Genomic DNA, 13,510 nt, shown 5'->3' with positions numbered 1-13,510 from the left:
CATCCCTCTCCCCCTTCATTCACATCCCCCCTCACCTCTCCATGGCAGCCTTGTCCTCTGGTGCTATGGCTTCCTCTTCCTCCTCCTCACTGCTAGAGCTCTCCTCGTCCGCAGCGACTGGCGCCCTCACTCGGCCAAACTCGTCCAGCTCTTCCAGTTGGTACTGAGGAATTTAGTTTTAGTAAGACTACCAACACAATAAGGTCATACATGTGCCGCAGATTAGAAGCGTTACAAGGGAGTAACAAACATAAAAAAGAAGGAGAGATCAGGATGACAGATGGTTCATATGAAAGAAGCAGAAAACCCCCATGAGAGCACCCACCAACCACCCACGTACTGAGAAAACACACAACAAGAGAGACATTAAGACACAGAGCAATGTTCTTTTTTAATGTCATCATCATCATCACTGCCTTTGTCACCCTGCAATAGGGTATGGGCCATGAAAAAACACTTTCCATCTCCTCCTATCCTGGGCTAGTCTCTTGATGTTATTTCATGTCTTCCCACTTTTCTGTACATCGTTCTCTGTGATTCTTCTCCACGTTCTATGTGGCCTTCCCCTTGATCTCTTACCCTGTGGATTCCAATCCAATACTTTTCTTTGTTATGCAACTGTCTGGCTTCCTGGGAGTAGTCCAATCCATTACCACCACCTTCTTTTTTTTAATGTGTGATCAGATTAACTTGAGCAGAAATATTGACAGTGGGAGTGGTTTCAAAGAAATAAACAAGAAGCTTTTTTTCCTGGCTTCATAAAATTAGTTTCTCCTCCAGAGAGCTGATCATCCGAATGCAAACTTTTATCATGAAGAAGTGAGTCAAGAAGTAATTTATGGATAACAAGATTTTTTTTTTTTCATGTTTCACAGGGAGGGAACATATGACAATTTTAGTTTTAGTTTGAGTAAGTTTCATGACACTCCCAACACAAATAGGCCAAATAAATGCCAAAGATTAGAGGTGTTATTAGAGAGTAATATACAAAGAAAAGAAAGAGGAGAGATAATGGCAATAGATATTTGATAGAGAGTGCCCACTAACCACCCACAAAAACATTACATTAACACCAAAATAGTCCAAAGTATGCAAAGCAGGCAACACTAATCGCTCATTCAGAAGCAGTGATTACTATCAAACTGACCACATTTCACAAGGCACAGATAAAAACAACAGCAAAATTGGCAAGAAGTAGAAGAGCAGACCGCATCAACCACTCTTCAATACACATGAATTTCTCTTCTAGCACTCACTGTAGGAAACAACAGCTCTCGCACTTTCTGTGGGTTGGTGCCCAGTTTTGGCGGGGCTGGGTTCCAGAAAACCTGGGACTCGTCAGTTCTCAGCGGCACTTTGGTGCCCGACACTTCCAAATCTGTTTCACCTAGCTGGGAGGGAATAACAAACAGGCAGTTTGAACATCCATTTTTCTTATAGATTATGGCATCACATCAACATAATCTAACAGATTGTAACACTACATCAATGTATCTAATAAACTGTAGCATCACATCACAATGTTTCTAACTAACAGTTGATAGATGATTGAATCATATCAACGTATCTAATAGATTGTAACACTACATTACCATACTAAATAGATGGTAGTATCACATCAGTTTATCTTATAGATTTTAGTGTCTAAAAGTAGCAGCCAGATTTTTAGGCCATGGTGTTGTAAATGTGGCTGGTCCAAGGTGGTGTTTTCAAGAGACTAGGTTTCTGACTTATTTTATCAAATAATGTAGTACAAAAATTAAAACAAATAAATGAATAATGTAGTAGAAATGACAACAGATTTATTTTCTGGAAATGCTCAAAAATGGGTATTCATTGTGCTTGAGTGTGTGTTTGCATATACAGTACCACCACATCCTGCAAATAAACAAAAGACCAAACACACAGAAATTCCTACATTACAACAAAACTAAGCTTAAATAATTACCACACTGTCCGCCCTTTGCTGCCACTCCAGTAAAGTGGAGGGAGCAAACTCCATACTCTCAGCGAGCCTGTTAGCCTCCTGCACCACTCTGTCTGCCGCTCGCTCCAGCCTGGTGTTGGAGCTGGTGGTGGACGGCTCTCTCTCCGGCATTCTGGGCTCACCTGGCTCAAACTGGAACAAGAGAACCCAGATTCATACCATAGACCTGCACTGTTAGATCACACACTGTCATGGCTTCAACTCTTTACTCCCTAAACAAAAACTGTGCTGCAAAGTGTGCTCACCATAAAGCCTAAAGAAATATGTCAGAACATATATTTTTGTCCACAATTACAAATCCATATAAAAGTAGTAAGGATTTTAAAAAACTGATAACTCTTTTTGTGGTAAGTTATATGAAATATTTTCCTAACTTTTTGCTGTTAATAAAGCAATCCTATTAGGTACAGAAGTGCTACGTACAGAAATGATAAAGTGAACCCCTCTTTCGCATGAAAAGAAATTTTGCTTTTGTTTAGCTTCCAGAAATTACTGTCAGCAGTTGAAGTATTGAGACTGTTTACAGACCAAACATTTCAACTTTCGTTCACATGATCAGAAAACTTGATATACAGAGGTAGACCACCATGGAAAAACAATCGGACTCACATACTCAATATTATAGAAAATTCCAAAGTTCAGAACACGATTAACTTTCATTACTTTCTGCAATACCCTTTTTAAAAAGGGTATGTCACTCACGCCTGAGCCTATTAATTGGTTTGACAGTTTTTTGAGGAAACTATGGAAGTAGTATATATGCTTAAGGTATCAACAATTTAAAAAACCTTCACAATTTGTTTACCTCATTTGTCTTTCCATTACGGTATTTAAAATAAAAGTCACTCTCAAGTCACAGGTCAGAAGTAAACATACCCTGTACGGCTGGTCTGGCATCACGCTGGGGAACCTGTCCGGGACATGATACTTCCTCCCAGCATGCACCAGCGACAATGGCAGCTGGTACTCCTTGGTCATGGTGCAGAAGTGGTGGATGTTGTTGGAGAACTGGCGAGGGGGTTTCACCACAGGTTCGGATCTCTTTGCCCCTGCCTGGGCCCAGGTGGACAGAAAAGAGACAGAGGGAGCGAACACGTTCACTTTGCTACCCGTGTCTGGCACCGGACTCTTGCGACCTTGCAAGTCTTTGATTTCCCCATGCACACACAGGACATCCTCAGCCGTTGCCTCAGGAGGGGCCAGCAAGTCTTCCCAAGCCTAGAAGGAAAAGTCCATTTGGTTTTAGTTTTTCTAGTTTTAACCAGTGTGTTCACATTTTGAAGTACCTATGATCATAAATGAAGGTAATTTATTGTATTTCGTCGCCACATCACGTTTGAAATTTTAGGGACCCTATACATCATGCTTTTTATGAAACTGAAAATAGGAGAGTCTTAGTATCTTTGCTGGTGAAAATCTGTACAAAATTTTAATTTTGGTAAAACTATTACAGAATATATGTACATAATAAGTTGGAATTTTTTTTAATGTTGGTCTCTCATACTCCAAGAGTAGAAAATGTTAACAGAAGCGTGGAAGAGGTTTATAAGATAATAATAATAATAGATAACAGTGGCGTCGGTGGCCTAGTGGTTAGGCTCTCGGACTCGCAACCGTAAGGTCGTGGATTCGAATCCCGTGAGGGGCCCGACGTTGTGTCCTTGGGAAAGGCACTTTACACGAATTTTCCTCACTTCACCCAGGTGGGAATGGGTACCCGGCTATAGACAGCCAAAGATCATGTCAGTTTGTTAGTGTTTGAGCGCTTAATCGGCTGCTCGCACTGTATGCTTCCCGGGAAGCTGAGAATGTTTCGGAGTGTTCTATGGTCTGCTGGGGTAATAATATAGTGTAAAGCGCATAGAGCCTGCTGTTGAGCGGGGATATGCGCTATACAAATGCTATCTATTATTATTATTATTTATAAGAGCATGGGGAGAGTTTACAAAAAGTAAAATACATTAATCTTGTTTCTACTTTGTGAGTTTTTCCCTAGTTGCAGAAGGTTCTGGAATGTAATATCCATGACATTTGAGGGAATACTGAACAGTTACAAAAACATTTATATTGTTCTCACTGTACCAACTCTGTTGTAATAATCAACCTATTTTAATTAGACAATATAAACATTTCATTTCTCTGTCTGCATGGCAATCTCTAGACCTGAGACGAAATGTTCTACAAGTACCTGCTGAATGTCCCAAGGGTTGAGAAAATCATCATCGTCTTCTTGAAGCTGGAACTCCACATCATCTTCAGCATCAACCATCGCCTGAGAGAGGAACAATTAGAACAGAAGTGATGACTACAACATCATGACATGCCTATCGACCAGACCACCACGAACATGAGGAAACTATCAAATACCACAACCTATCTGACCATTTTAGCTTACGATTTACGATTTTTGGTATATAAACACAAGCTTCTGAAGTTTCACTACTTTTCTTCATAGAGGGGGTGGTTGCTCAAATAGTGATGGCTGTCGACAGCCTAGAGTTGGTAATGCAATGCTTGTGGCAAATTTCACTTTTGGAAAGCTTTTATCAAATCTGCTGCTTTCAGTTACTGCAATGTGAGCTGCAGGCCGTATGCCTTGTGCTTTCTCTTCAACATTGTCAACTTGCTGAATCGACTGCAAATTCACACATAACAGACAAAAGAGTAGATCAGCATACGGGAGTGACCACCACATTGCACTTTGCCCTAAGCTAGGCAAGAGGCACATGAGCGTTCTTGTTTCTTTCTCCTATTTCTCTGTCTTGAAGTGCCCAAGACTTGCATTACTTGAGAGTTGCTAGTGAAGAGTCAGACAACACAACCGTTGAAATTCTCTTCAGTATAGAAATGGGAGCATTTCACCTCAGTGATAGTTTTCTTACAAAGACAAAGAAGTAAAAAAATCAGAGATAGTATTTTCTTTCGCTATACAGCTGTTTCCAGAGTAATTATGTTTCCTTTAAGTGGACTCCACTGCATTTGCAGTTTTCAATGTTTCATGAACCCATCGATAAAATCTAGAAGAAAGGAAAGCTGGCTACTTTCATCCTGCGCATCAGGCCCAACCTGGTTTGAATGGGATACAACATATCATGAGATAGATCAAGATATTCAATAAAACAAACTTTCCCACATAAAGAATCAAACTTATGTCATTCTACATGCAATGGTACTTACATCTGGGTCCTCTGTGAGAGCTTGCATGGTTTCTGTTGTTCTTGTTGTCAGTGACAGACCTGCAATGGGAAGCAACAATTCACATGAAACTGTCATATCTCAAAGAAATCAAAGGCTTAAAGCCGCTGTTTGAGAAAGGAAAAACAAAATAAGTTTTGTAACCCAGAATAGAATAAACCATAGAATCTGCAGTGGTTGAATTATTTGAGAATTCAAAAAATTACAGAAATCAAAGCTTCAAAATCAACATGAGAAATACAAACTGAACAATTCAAGCATAACTCTTCTTCAACAAAAACACACTGAATGCCGTTTGAAATTACAACACATAAGCCCATAGAACTACAAGAAACAGAAATCTGTAAAAGGAAAATATTTGACAATTCAATTTTTGGCACAGTTTTCACAGTTGTGGTAAGTTCACTTTACATGTATCAATGTTTTCATTTTCAGAGACATTTCTTGACTGCAGCTAGTCAAATGCTGGAAATTGAACTGCATTACTGCAGTAACAGACAGTGAAAAAATATTGTTTGAAAGATTCCAGAACATTCCCCTAAGAACTCACAGAATAGTTGATACACATCAGTCCAGACAGACCAAGAAGCAAAACCACGACACTACGCAGTACAACATATAACCTTACCCTCTCCCTCACTCTCCTCCACCAAAATTTCCTGTCCCAAGCTGTCACGGGCTGTGTCTTTTGCTGTCTCTGAACAGAAAACGGAAATCAAATTATAGGCTTAGAGGAAGAATTTTTACTGAAGAATAAGATACATTAAGAACCCTTTGTCTACTCTCCATTGGAAGGAATTGCAAGTCACAGTCTTCTGTCAGTCCATTTGAACATGAGATATATTCCATTTATCAACAAACAAGTGTTGCTATTCATCTAAAAGCAATTCATATATTGCTACAATTCACCAGATATTCAAATTCTAGCATATTTCAATTTACCTTTCCTCCTAAACCACAATTGGTTCTCTATCTAAGAAGAGCTTTATTCAAGTTCACATTGTTCTTTATCTCAAAAAAGTTTTTCTTTAGAGAAGATTACTGCAACATTTCATTTTAATCATAAAGCTTTCAGTCAAAACTGTTAACAAATGTTCAAATACAGAATCACTCCAAAATACAGTGTGATAATCATCCATATATAAACTAAATGAATATGAAAATCAACCAGATCAACAAACTGTATAATGGGGGGTGAGGGGGAGAGAAGAATCTAAATATAAATAAAAAACAAACACTAGCAAAGAACTACTGAAATTATATACATTTATCAGCAGAAATAACAATAAAGCTAAATTAGATCCCAGAGCCATCATCAAAAGCGTCTCCTCCTTCTCCCTTTAGAAATTGCAATGACTTTTAATGATATAATTGATTGATGAAAAACGCTATAATTATCTATAAAAAGAAATACAAAAGGAATAAAATAAAATCTTAGTACCGTCGTCAAAAGCGTCTTCTCCTTCTCCCTTGAGGCTCTCATCCCGATATGACTTCAAATCTGGTGTGACAGATGGGCTCAGACCAAGCTCAAGGTCACCAGGAGGGGCCAAGAGCTCTGCATCTCCCGGCACCATGCTTGTGTCCTCAGCCAGCTCAGCTTCACCTCCTTTGGCGGAGAAATATCATCAGTTTTATAGACATGATGACATATGTGTACAGTTAACATAGCTACTAGGGTATGTGTACTCATAATAATCTTATTATAATGGAGCTAAGCCCATTTGTGGGGTCAGTATACATTTTTTACACAGGAGCCCATAAAATCTACAAAAATATGATTCAGTTAAGAATTTTCACAAAGGGTTAGGTGGGCATATTTCCAACGTACGGAAACTACCTTTTGATTTTTCAGATTTGGTGATTTTTACTGTAAATTGAAGCTCTCAGATGTTTCACTCTGCCCTTATCCAGTTCATATTTTACTGGGGACTACTCCCGTTTTGAAACAAGCTTCGTCGTGTGAGCTGCTTCATTTGTCTCCAGATCTAGAATCTCGATATCCAACTCAGTTTGGATGTGTGCTTCGCAGTGTCGATGAATACTTCAGGACAAAGTTCACTGTATTGACCTTTTCTAGATATATTTGGTGTAGTCATTTCCCCGACAAGTTGAGTTCGTTTAGACCCACAAAATGCTTACTTCGCTGTATGGACGTTTTCAAATTTTGACGTGTATTTGGAGCGTATTTTTTTTAATAGAGCAAGACTCTAGATCTAGACTATATTACATCCTAGATGCATTTATATAGTGCATATCCACACTCTACAGCATGCTCTGTGCACTTTACAACTATTTTGTTGGGGTAAAGTCAAAATATCCAGAGAGGATCAAAACAGTTTATCTATTTAATCTTGACTTTTCCAAAAGCTATTATTTTTATGTCTCATCTTGAATCCTGCTTTATCAATTTGAATGGAGTCTCTTCACATAATGACTTTCAGATAACAAAAAATAGATTTTAAAAATGTAAGAAACCCCTTCCATCCATACATACTTTTATACTTTACTTTACTTTACTTTTCCGATCCAGCGGCCATTTGGGTTCTAGCCCTTCGGTCTGTCGATATGGCAAAGAATTGACAGGTTTTAATCAGCTGTGCTTTGTCGCTGTATAGAGTGTTTCCGATGTCTGGGGAGGCAGGTACATACTTTTATGGAAACCTCAAATGATAAAACATATAAATTATGAAAGATCAGGTTGATTTCTTTATTTATTCTTTTGTTGATTAGTCTTACTGTCTTTGTCCTCCAAGTCGGGGGCTAATGCTGCATTCGTTCTCGACATCACTCGATGCATGATCTCCTTGATTTTGCGATCAGCTTCTGTCTCCCTGAGAGAAGAAAGAAATTCCCAAAGACTAACTCCTTGATTCTGAATATCATGGTAAAAGTGTCAGACATGGGAATAAAAAGTGTAGCCTTATAACAAGAAAGGTCACAGCAACTTGCATGAGACTACTGCCACATTTCATCTTTGGTGTTTTTCATAATAAGACTTCTACTTTTTAGTGGGATTTTGCACGGTGGGTGGGAAGGTTTTATGGAAAGAGAGAAAGAAGAAAGAAAGAAGAGAGAGGGAGTGAGAATGAGAGAGCAAGAGAGAGCGAGAGAGAGACAGACAGACAGAAAGAGAGACAGAAAGAGAGAGAGAGGGAGACAGAGACAGAGACAGAGGCTGAGAGAGACAGAGAGAGACAGAGAGAGACAGAGAGAGACAGACAGACAGACAGACAGACAGACAGACAGACAGACAGACAGACAGACAGAGTATAATAATTCATCAGTCATTTGTTGATGTTTTTCCTTGCTAATGAGAGGAAGTTCTTCATTGCTTTGTCAACTGCGTGCTTTTTCTATACACACTGTTAAAGTCCACTTCCCTTATAACTGCATGACAAAACAGTTGCAAATCACTTACTTTAACACCCACATGATTACCGATTAATATATTCATCTCCCGCCAGCACTACTTTCAGGAACAGCAATGAGAATACTCACCTCAAAGACTGCTTTTAAATAAGCTTATTGTTTCTGTATCAAATCCATTTTTCCACACATTCACAAACAGAAATAAACTCTTTCTTTATTTGTTTGCTTTACAGCTTAAATCATTCCTATCTCATACATGGGAAAGCTGTCTTTCCGAAAGCATAGTTGGCAACAATGGTCATGACAGATCTGCCAGCCACAGGATTGCTGGTCACTAAGGTGTTGACCACAAAGTCAGTTACAAGTTAACTGCTTGTACTTTTGTGAGATAAAATACATAATTACTGAAAACACGTCTCCAGAAACATATTTGTGGAAAAATTTTGCACTGCAGGATGAGTGACACGTACACATTATAAGCCGACTCATCCCGTAAACTGGCAATGATCTCATCCACAGTTCTCTCTCCTCGTTTGGCTTCTGCTGTCTCTTCTGGCTTGGAGGCACTTTTCTTTCTCTCTGTTCATAGAAAATAAATAAAATATTTATTCTGAACAAGTATATTTCAACATCAGAATATATCTACTTTTGCCACCACTCTTCAAGAAATTGAAAAAATGGAGTTGGGAAAGGGGTGGGGTAGTATGGGTTGTAAATAAACAAACTAAATAAACAGCCTTAAAAGTATTTCTTGTTACCCTACAACATAAGCACTGATTACTTTTGTTCATGCGTACATAAAAAAAAAAAACAATTCTTAAACATTCTAGCTACCAGCAAAGGTGTGTTTTAAATGTTTGCATTATGGTAATGGGTATTACATGCTGCTGAATTAATCTTTAATTCATTTATGTACACATTGTGCAAGCCATTGCACCCATATTTTCCCCAAAGGGATCAATAAAAGAGTGGGGGGGTTTTCTTTTTCTTTGGCTTTCCTTCATTCTTGTTCTTTGTTATTTTTTTATGATCAAACAATAAAGCAAACCCGTATCTGCCACCTTATGACAGAAAAACATAGGCTATATGCCAAATATGGAATTTTACAGAAGAAGAGAAATACTAACTTTTTGTGTGTGCTTCAATTTAACTAAAATTTGGAAAATCTGAATATTTTACGTCAATATTCAGTGGCTAGTGTAACTTTTGTCTGATTTGCTGAGGTATACTGTAAACAGTTATGGAGTAACTGATTAAAATTTCTTTTGTTACAACGCCTATTGTCAAAAGCCCAAAATTTCCTTAATTTTAATTGTACAGCCATAATACCAAGATAGAAAGACATGCCATAAAAAGGGTTTTTTCCCCTGCATAAAAACGCATCTTGACCTTATTATACATGTACGTCTTTTTGTCATAAGACGGCAGATATGAACCTTTAGGTTTGCCCTCCTTTGCAGATTTTCTTCCGGATTTGGTTGACTTTGCTGAGAGTCTGACAGACTTTGCACTGCGTCTGCCCTTTGCTCCACCTCCCCCTTTGGGGTCCAGTGTGTCTTGGCCTGGTGGCTCAACCTTGACCTCAGGGTCAGTGGTGTTTTGGAGGTACAGAGGTTGTGACTCAGCGCTTGAGATCCTCTTCGCTTCCTCCAGTAGCTCTTGCACGGATTTCACCTAAAAAATAGTAAATATAAGACACTAGCTGGGCCCCCTTTCGATGAAAGGAATGATTGGTGCATTAACATCAACTGAAAGTCATTGGCCTAGTATATTTACACTCTACTGGAATGGAGCAATAAATCTTGAGAGATGCAAAAAATTAGAAGGTCTAGATCAAGATTTTTACTCTCAAAACAAAATGCGTCTCGCAAAATATCACTTCCGCACCGGATTTTCCAAAATTGCAGAGACAGAAGCGTCGGCCTACAAAAGTGATCGGCGAAATAAATAACTTTAACTTTTTCCAGCTAAACTGTCTCAAAACTGAAAAAAACGAAGGGCGTCATGATCTGGAGAATATTTCAAAGAATCAATTGGCGAAAACCGCATGTCGATCGATGCAGCCATTAAAAAGCCTTTTGAATAGCAAAATTCGGCCACGACAAATAGATAATAGATGAGAGAGAAAGAATGTAGTTAACCAAAAGAAAAGAAAAACCCCAATTTGTTTTCTTTTACTTCAGCAACCTCTCTAAACTGAAAACTCAGCTAAACTAATGAAAAACTGGCAGTCCCTACAGATTTCAATTAAAGCAGACTCCACTGTTTATAAATATAATATACTTTTGTCTCTTCTTTTCCATACAAGTTTGAAATGGAAGAGACAAAAGTGAAGAGAATAAGGAAGAGATGAGGATGGACTGAGAGAGAGAGAGAGAGAGAGAGAGAGAGAGAGAGAGAGAGAGAGAGAGAGAGAGAGAGAGAGAGAGAGAGAGAGAGAGAGAGAGAAAGAGAGAGAGAGAGAGAGAGAGAGAGAGAGAGAGAGAGAGAGAGAGAGAGAGAGAGAGAGAGAGAGAGAGAGAGAGAGAGAGAGAGAGAGAGAGAGAGAGAGAGATGAAGACAGGGGACTGTACTAGTGGCATAATTTATTTTTTTATATTGACAAAGCGGTTTAAATTCTCTGTGATGAAAAGCAATATTTTGTAAAGAATGCTGTGATTATAATTGTTAGCCACATATTGACAACACTTGATGCAGTACAGTTGAAAGTTAAAGGAATGACATAGGAGCATAGTTAGGAATAAAAGAAAACAAAAACAAACAAAAACATACAGCCAAACATAGACTTAGTCACCAAAGATGTTTCTATAACATTGAATGAAAGTCAACGGATAACAACCACAAAAGCTACTCACTGAACCATCCCTGGATGGCTGACCTCTCTGCGACTTTTCTGCCACACTGACCGCAGTTTCTACATCATCATCATCGTCGATGTGATCTATGGCATCATCGTACTGACTGTAGACTGCTTCATCTGGTAGGGCAATCTCACCGCTCATCAGCGAGGACTGGAAGCTTTGAGCTGTACCGGCACGAGCTGCTTCCTTTGCTGATTCTGAACACAGAAGTTTTTTCTTTCTCATCCTGTATATTATGTTAATCAAACTTAACTGTTACAGGTCTCTGTATTTCTCAGTTTTCCTACTGAATACTACTCAAAGAATGCTGTCTTTAATTATAGTAAACAATAATAAACAAGTTTATACTGAGCAAAGACACGTACATTTCTTTTGAAATATATTGAAAATAATATTATGCACATAACAGGGTGTAATGCTGCATGTTCCCTTGTGAACAGTCAGTAAAAAATGTTTAAGCTGGCCCGCCAGCCAAGAGACTTTATTGTGAAGTTTTGTGAACCTTCAGCTGGAGGATGAAAACCACAATAAAAGAATATCTTAATTTTGCTTTCCCTTAAACAAAAATATTCCCAAAGAAACAAAACACTTCATCCCCTCAATATGCTGTAACAGGCTCAAGTCTATAGACTGATACAATTGAAGGAGAAAAAGTAGGATTTAAAAAAAGAATGCAAGTTTTTTGAAAACTTTAAGATGGAAAACAAAAAGATGTTATCCTTTACAAACATTATGACAGGCTCAGATCTGTAGCTCTGCAACAGTCAATGTGGTCTTAATAGCATGACACTGGTTTTGCACCCCTTTCAATACAGTTACGTTATTTAAGGAGCAACATTTCTGATTTAATTATTGCTGGACCAAGTCAAGTAAGTGGACAGCACTGGAAACTTTGCAAACAACGCAAGTTCACGAATGTCCTACAGTGGACTAGAACCACGGTCCCCTGCACAGATGATTTTTACTTGTGATCATGTTTTCAAAGGCAACTAAACACTGAAGAGAAAACGAAGAAAAGATCTCACACAAATATTTGGATAGACCTGAAGATGGCATTTTACAGATTACAAACATACTTGCTGAACGCTTTCTCAGACTACGGAGATACGAAACTTTCGGGGCCGGCTTCGTTCTCTCACAGAATTTGACAGTTGCTGATGTCCCTATACCAGGCAAAATGGCTGGTTTCTTCTGCTGAACTTCGTCTTCCTGTGGCTCTGCATCAACTTTTGGTCCCTCCTTTCTTTTTTTGTCCTTCGCATGAGGTTCTCTCTCTGTCTGCTCATTCCTTTGTGTGTCTAGTTCTTCAAGAGGCAATTTTGGCACCATGAAAGAAGTTGCTGGTGTATTGTACAGCTTTGGTCTTCCAGGTGCCTGGATATGTTGAAAGCATTAATCAGTATTACATTTACATTTAACATGCATATATGTGCTATGGAATAAAAGCAAGAAATAAGTGAGAAAGGTTAAATTTGAAAACCATGCTCTCTTATGCAAGTTGTTTTTAATGTAAGATTAAGACCTTGCACTAAAAAGGCTCTTTACTGTAAGTCACTATTGACTAAACACAATCATCTATGAGTTTTTAAGCAAGACAAATACCATACTAAACACAAATAAGACACCATTTTAGTGGGATTGCACACTATCTACATCTCCTGGCCCATTTTGTGTATTTAGTCTTTAAAAAATCATATCTTGTACATCAAGAACAAAACACACAAGTCTTAACATTTTCTTCCATCTATTTTAGAAATCAGATATAAAAAAACCCATAATATTTGTATACCTACTTAGGGGGGGGTTGAAAAAGGTAGGAGTAGACCTGAAGAAAGAGAGAAGGATAGGGTTGATCTAAACAATGAGAGAAGAATTTTAATACACCTGAACAATGAGAGGATGGTTGATGTAGATCATAACAGAGAGAGGAGGGTTAATGTACATCATTACAATGAGAGAATTATGGGTGTAGGCCTTAACAATAAGGAGAGAAGGGTGGGTGTGGACTAGAACAATGAGGAGAGAAGGGTGGGTGTGGACTAGAACAATGAGGAGAGAAGGGTGGGTGTAGGCCTGAACAATGAGGAGAGAAGGA

General features: G+C 38.5%; 1 protein-coding gene across 1 annotated transcript in view; it reads right to left on the bottom strand.

The window, feature by feature from the left end:
- The window catches only part of LOC101857057, a gene marked incomplete in the record, with an annotated part of 61,825 nt that overhangs the window by 35,370 nt on the left and 12,945 nt on the right, over positions 1–13,510 (bottom strand). Inside the window, 13 exon segments of the mRNA XM_013087770.2 lie at positions 36–163; positions 1,257–1,391; positions 1,949–2,119; positions 2,864–3,205; positions 4,176–4,259; positions 5,165–5,223; positions 5,811–5,879; positions 6,624–6,791; positions 7,922–8,016; positions 9,019–9,133; positions 9,991–10,228; positions 11,410–11,612; positions 12,492–12,789. Of these exon segments, the coding sequence (XP_012943224.1) occupies positions 36–163; positions 1,257–1,391; positions 1,949–2,119; positions 2,864–3,205; positions 4,176–4,259; positions 5,165–5,223; positions 5,811–5,879; positions 6,624–6,791; positions 7,922–8,016; positions 9,019–9,133; positions 9,991–10,228; positions 11,410–11,612; positions 12,492–12,789 (2,105 nt within the window).

This window comes from Aplysia californica, unplaced genomic scaffold, assembly GCF_000002075.1.
Source record: "Aplysia californica isolate F4 #8 unplaced genomic scaffold, AplCal3.0 scaffold00636, whole genome shotgun sequence".
Lineage (NCBI taxonomy): Eukaryota > Metazoa > Mollusca > Gastropoda > Aplysiida > Aplysiidae > Aplysia > Aplysia californica.
Note: the sequence above shows the minus strand (reverse complement) of the source record. Positions and strands in the feature narration are given on the sequence as shown.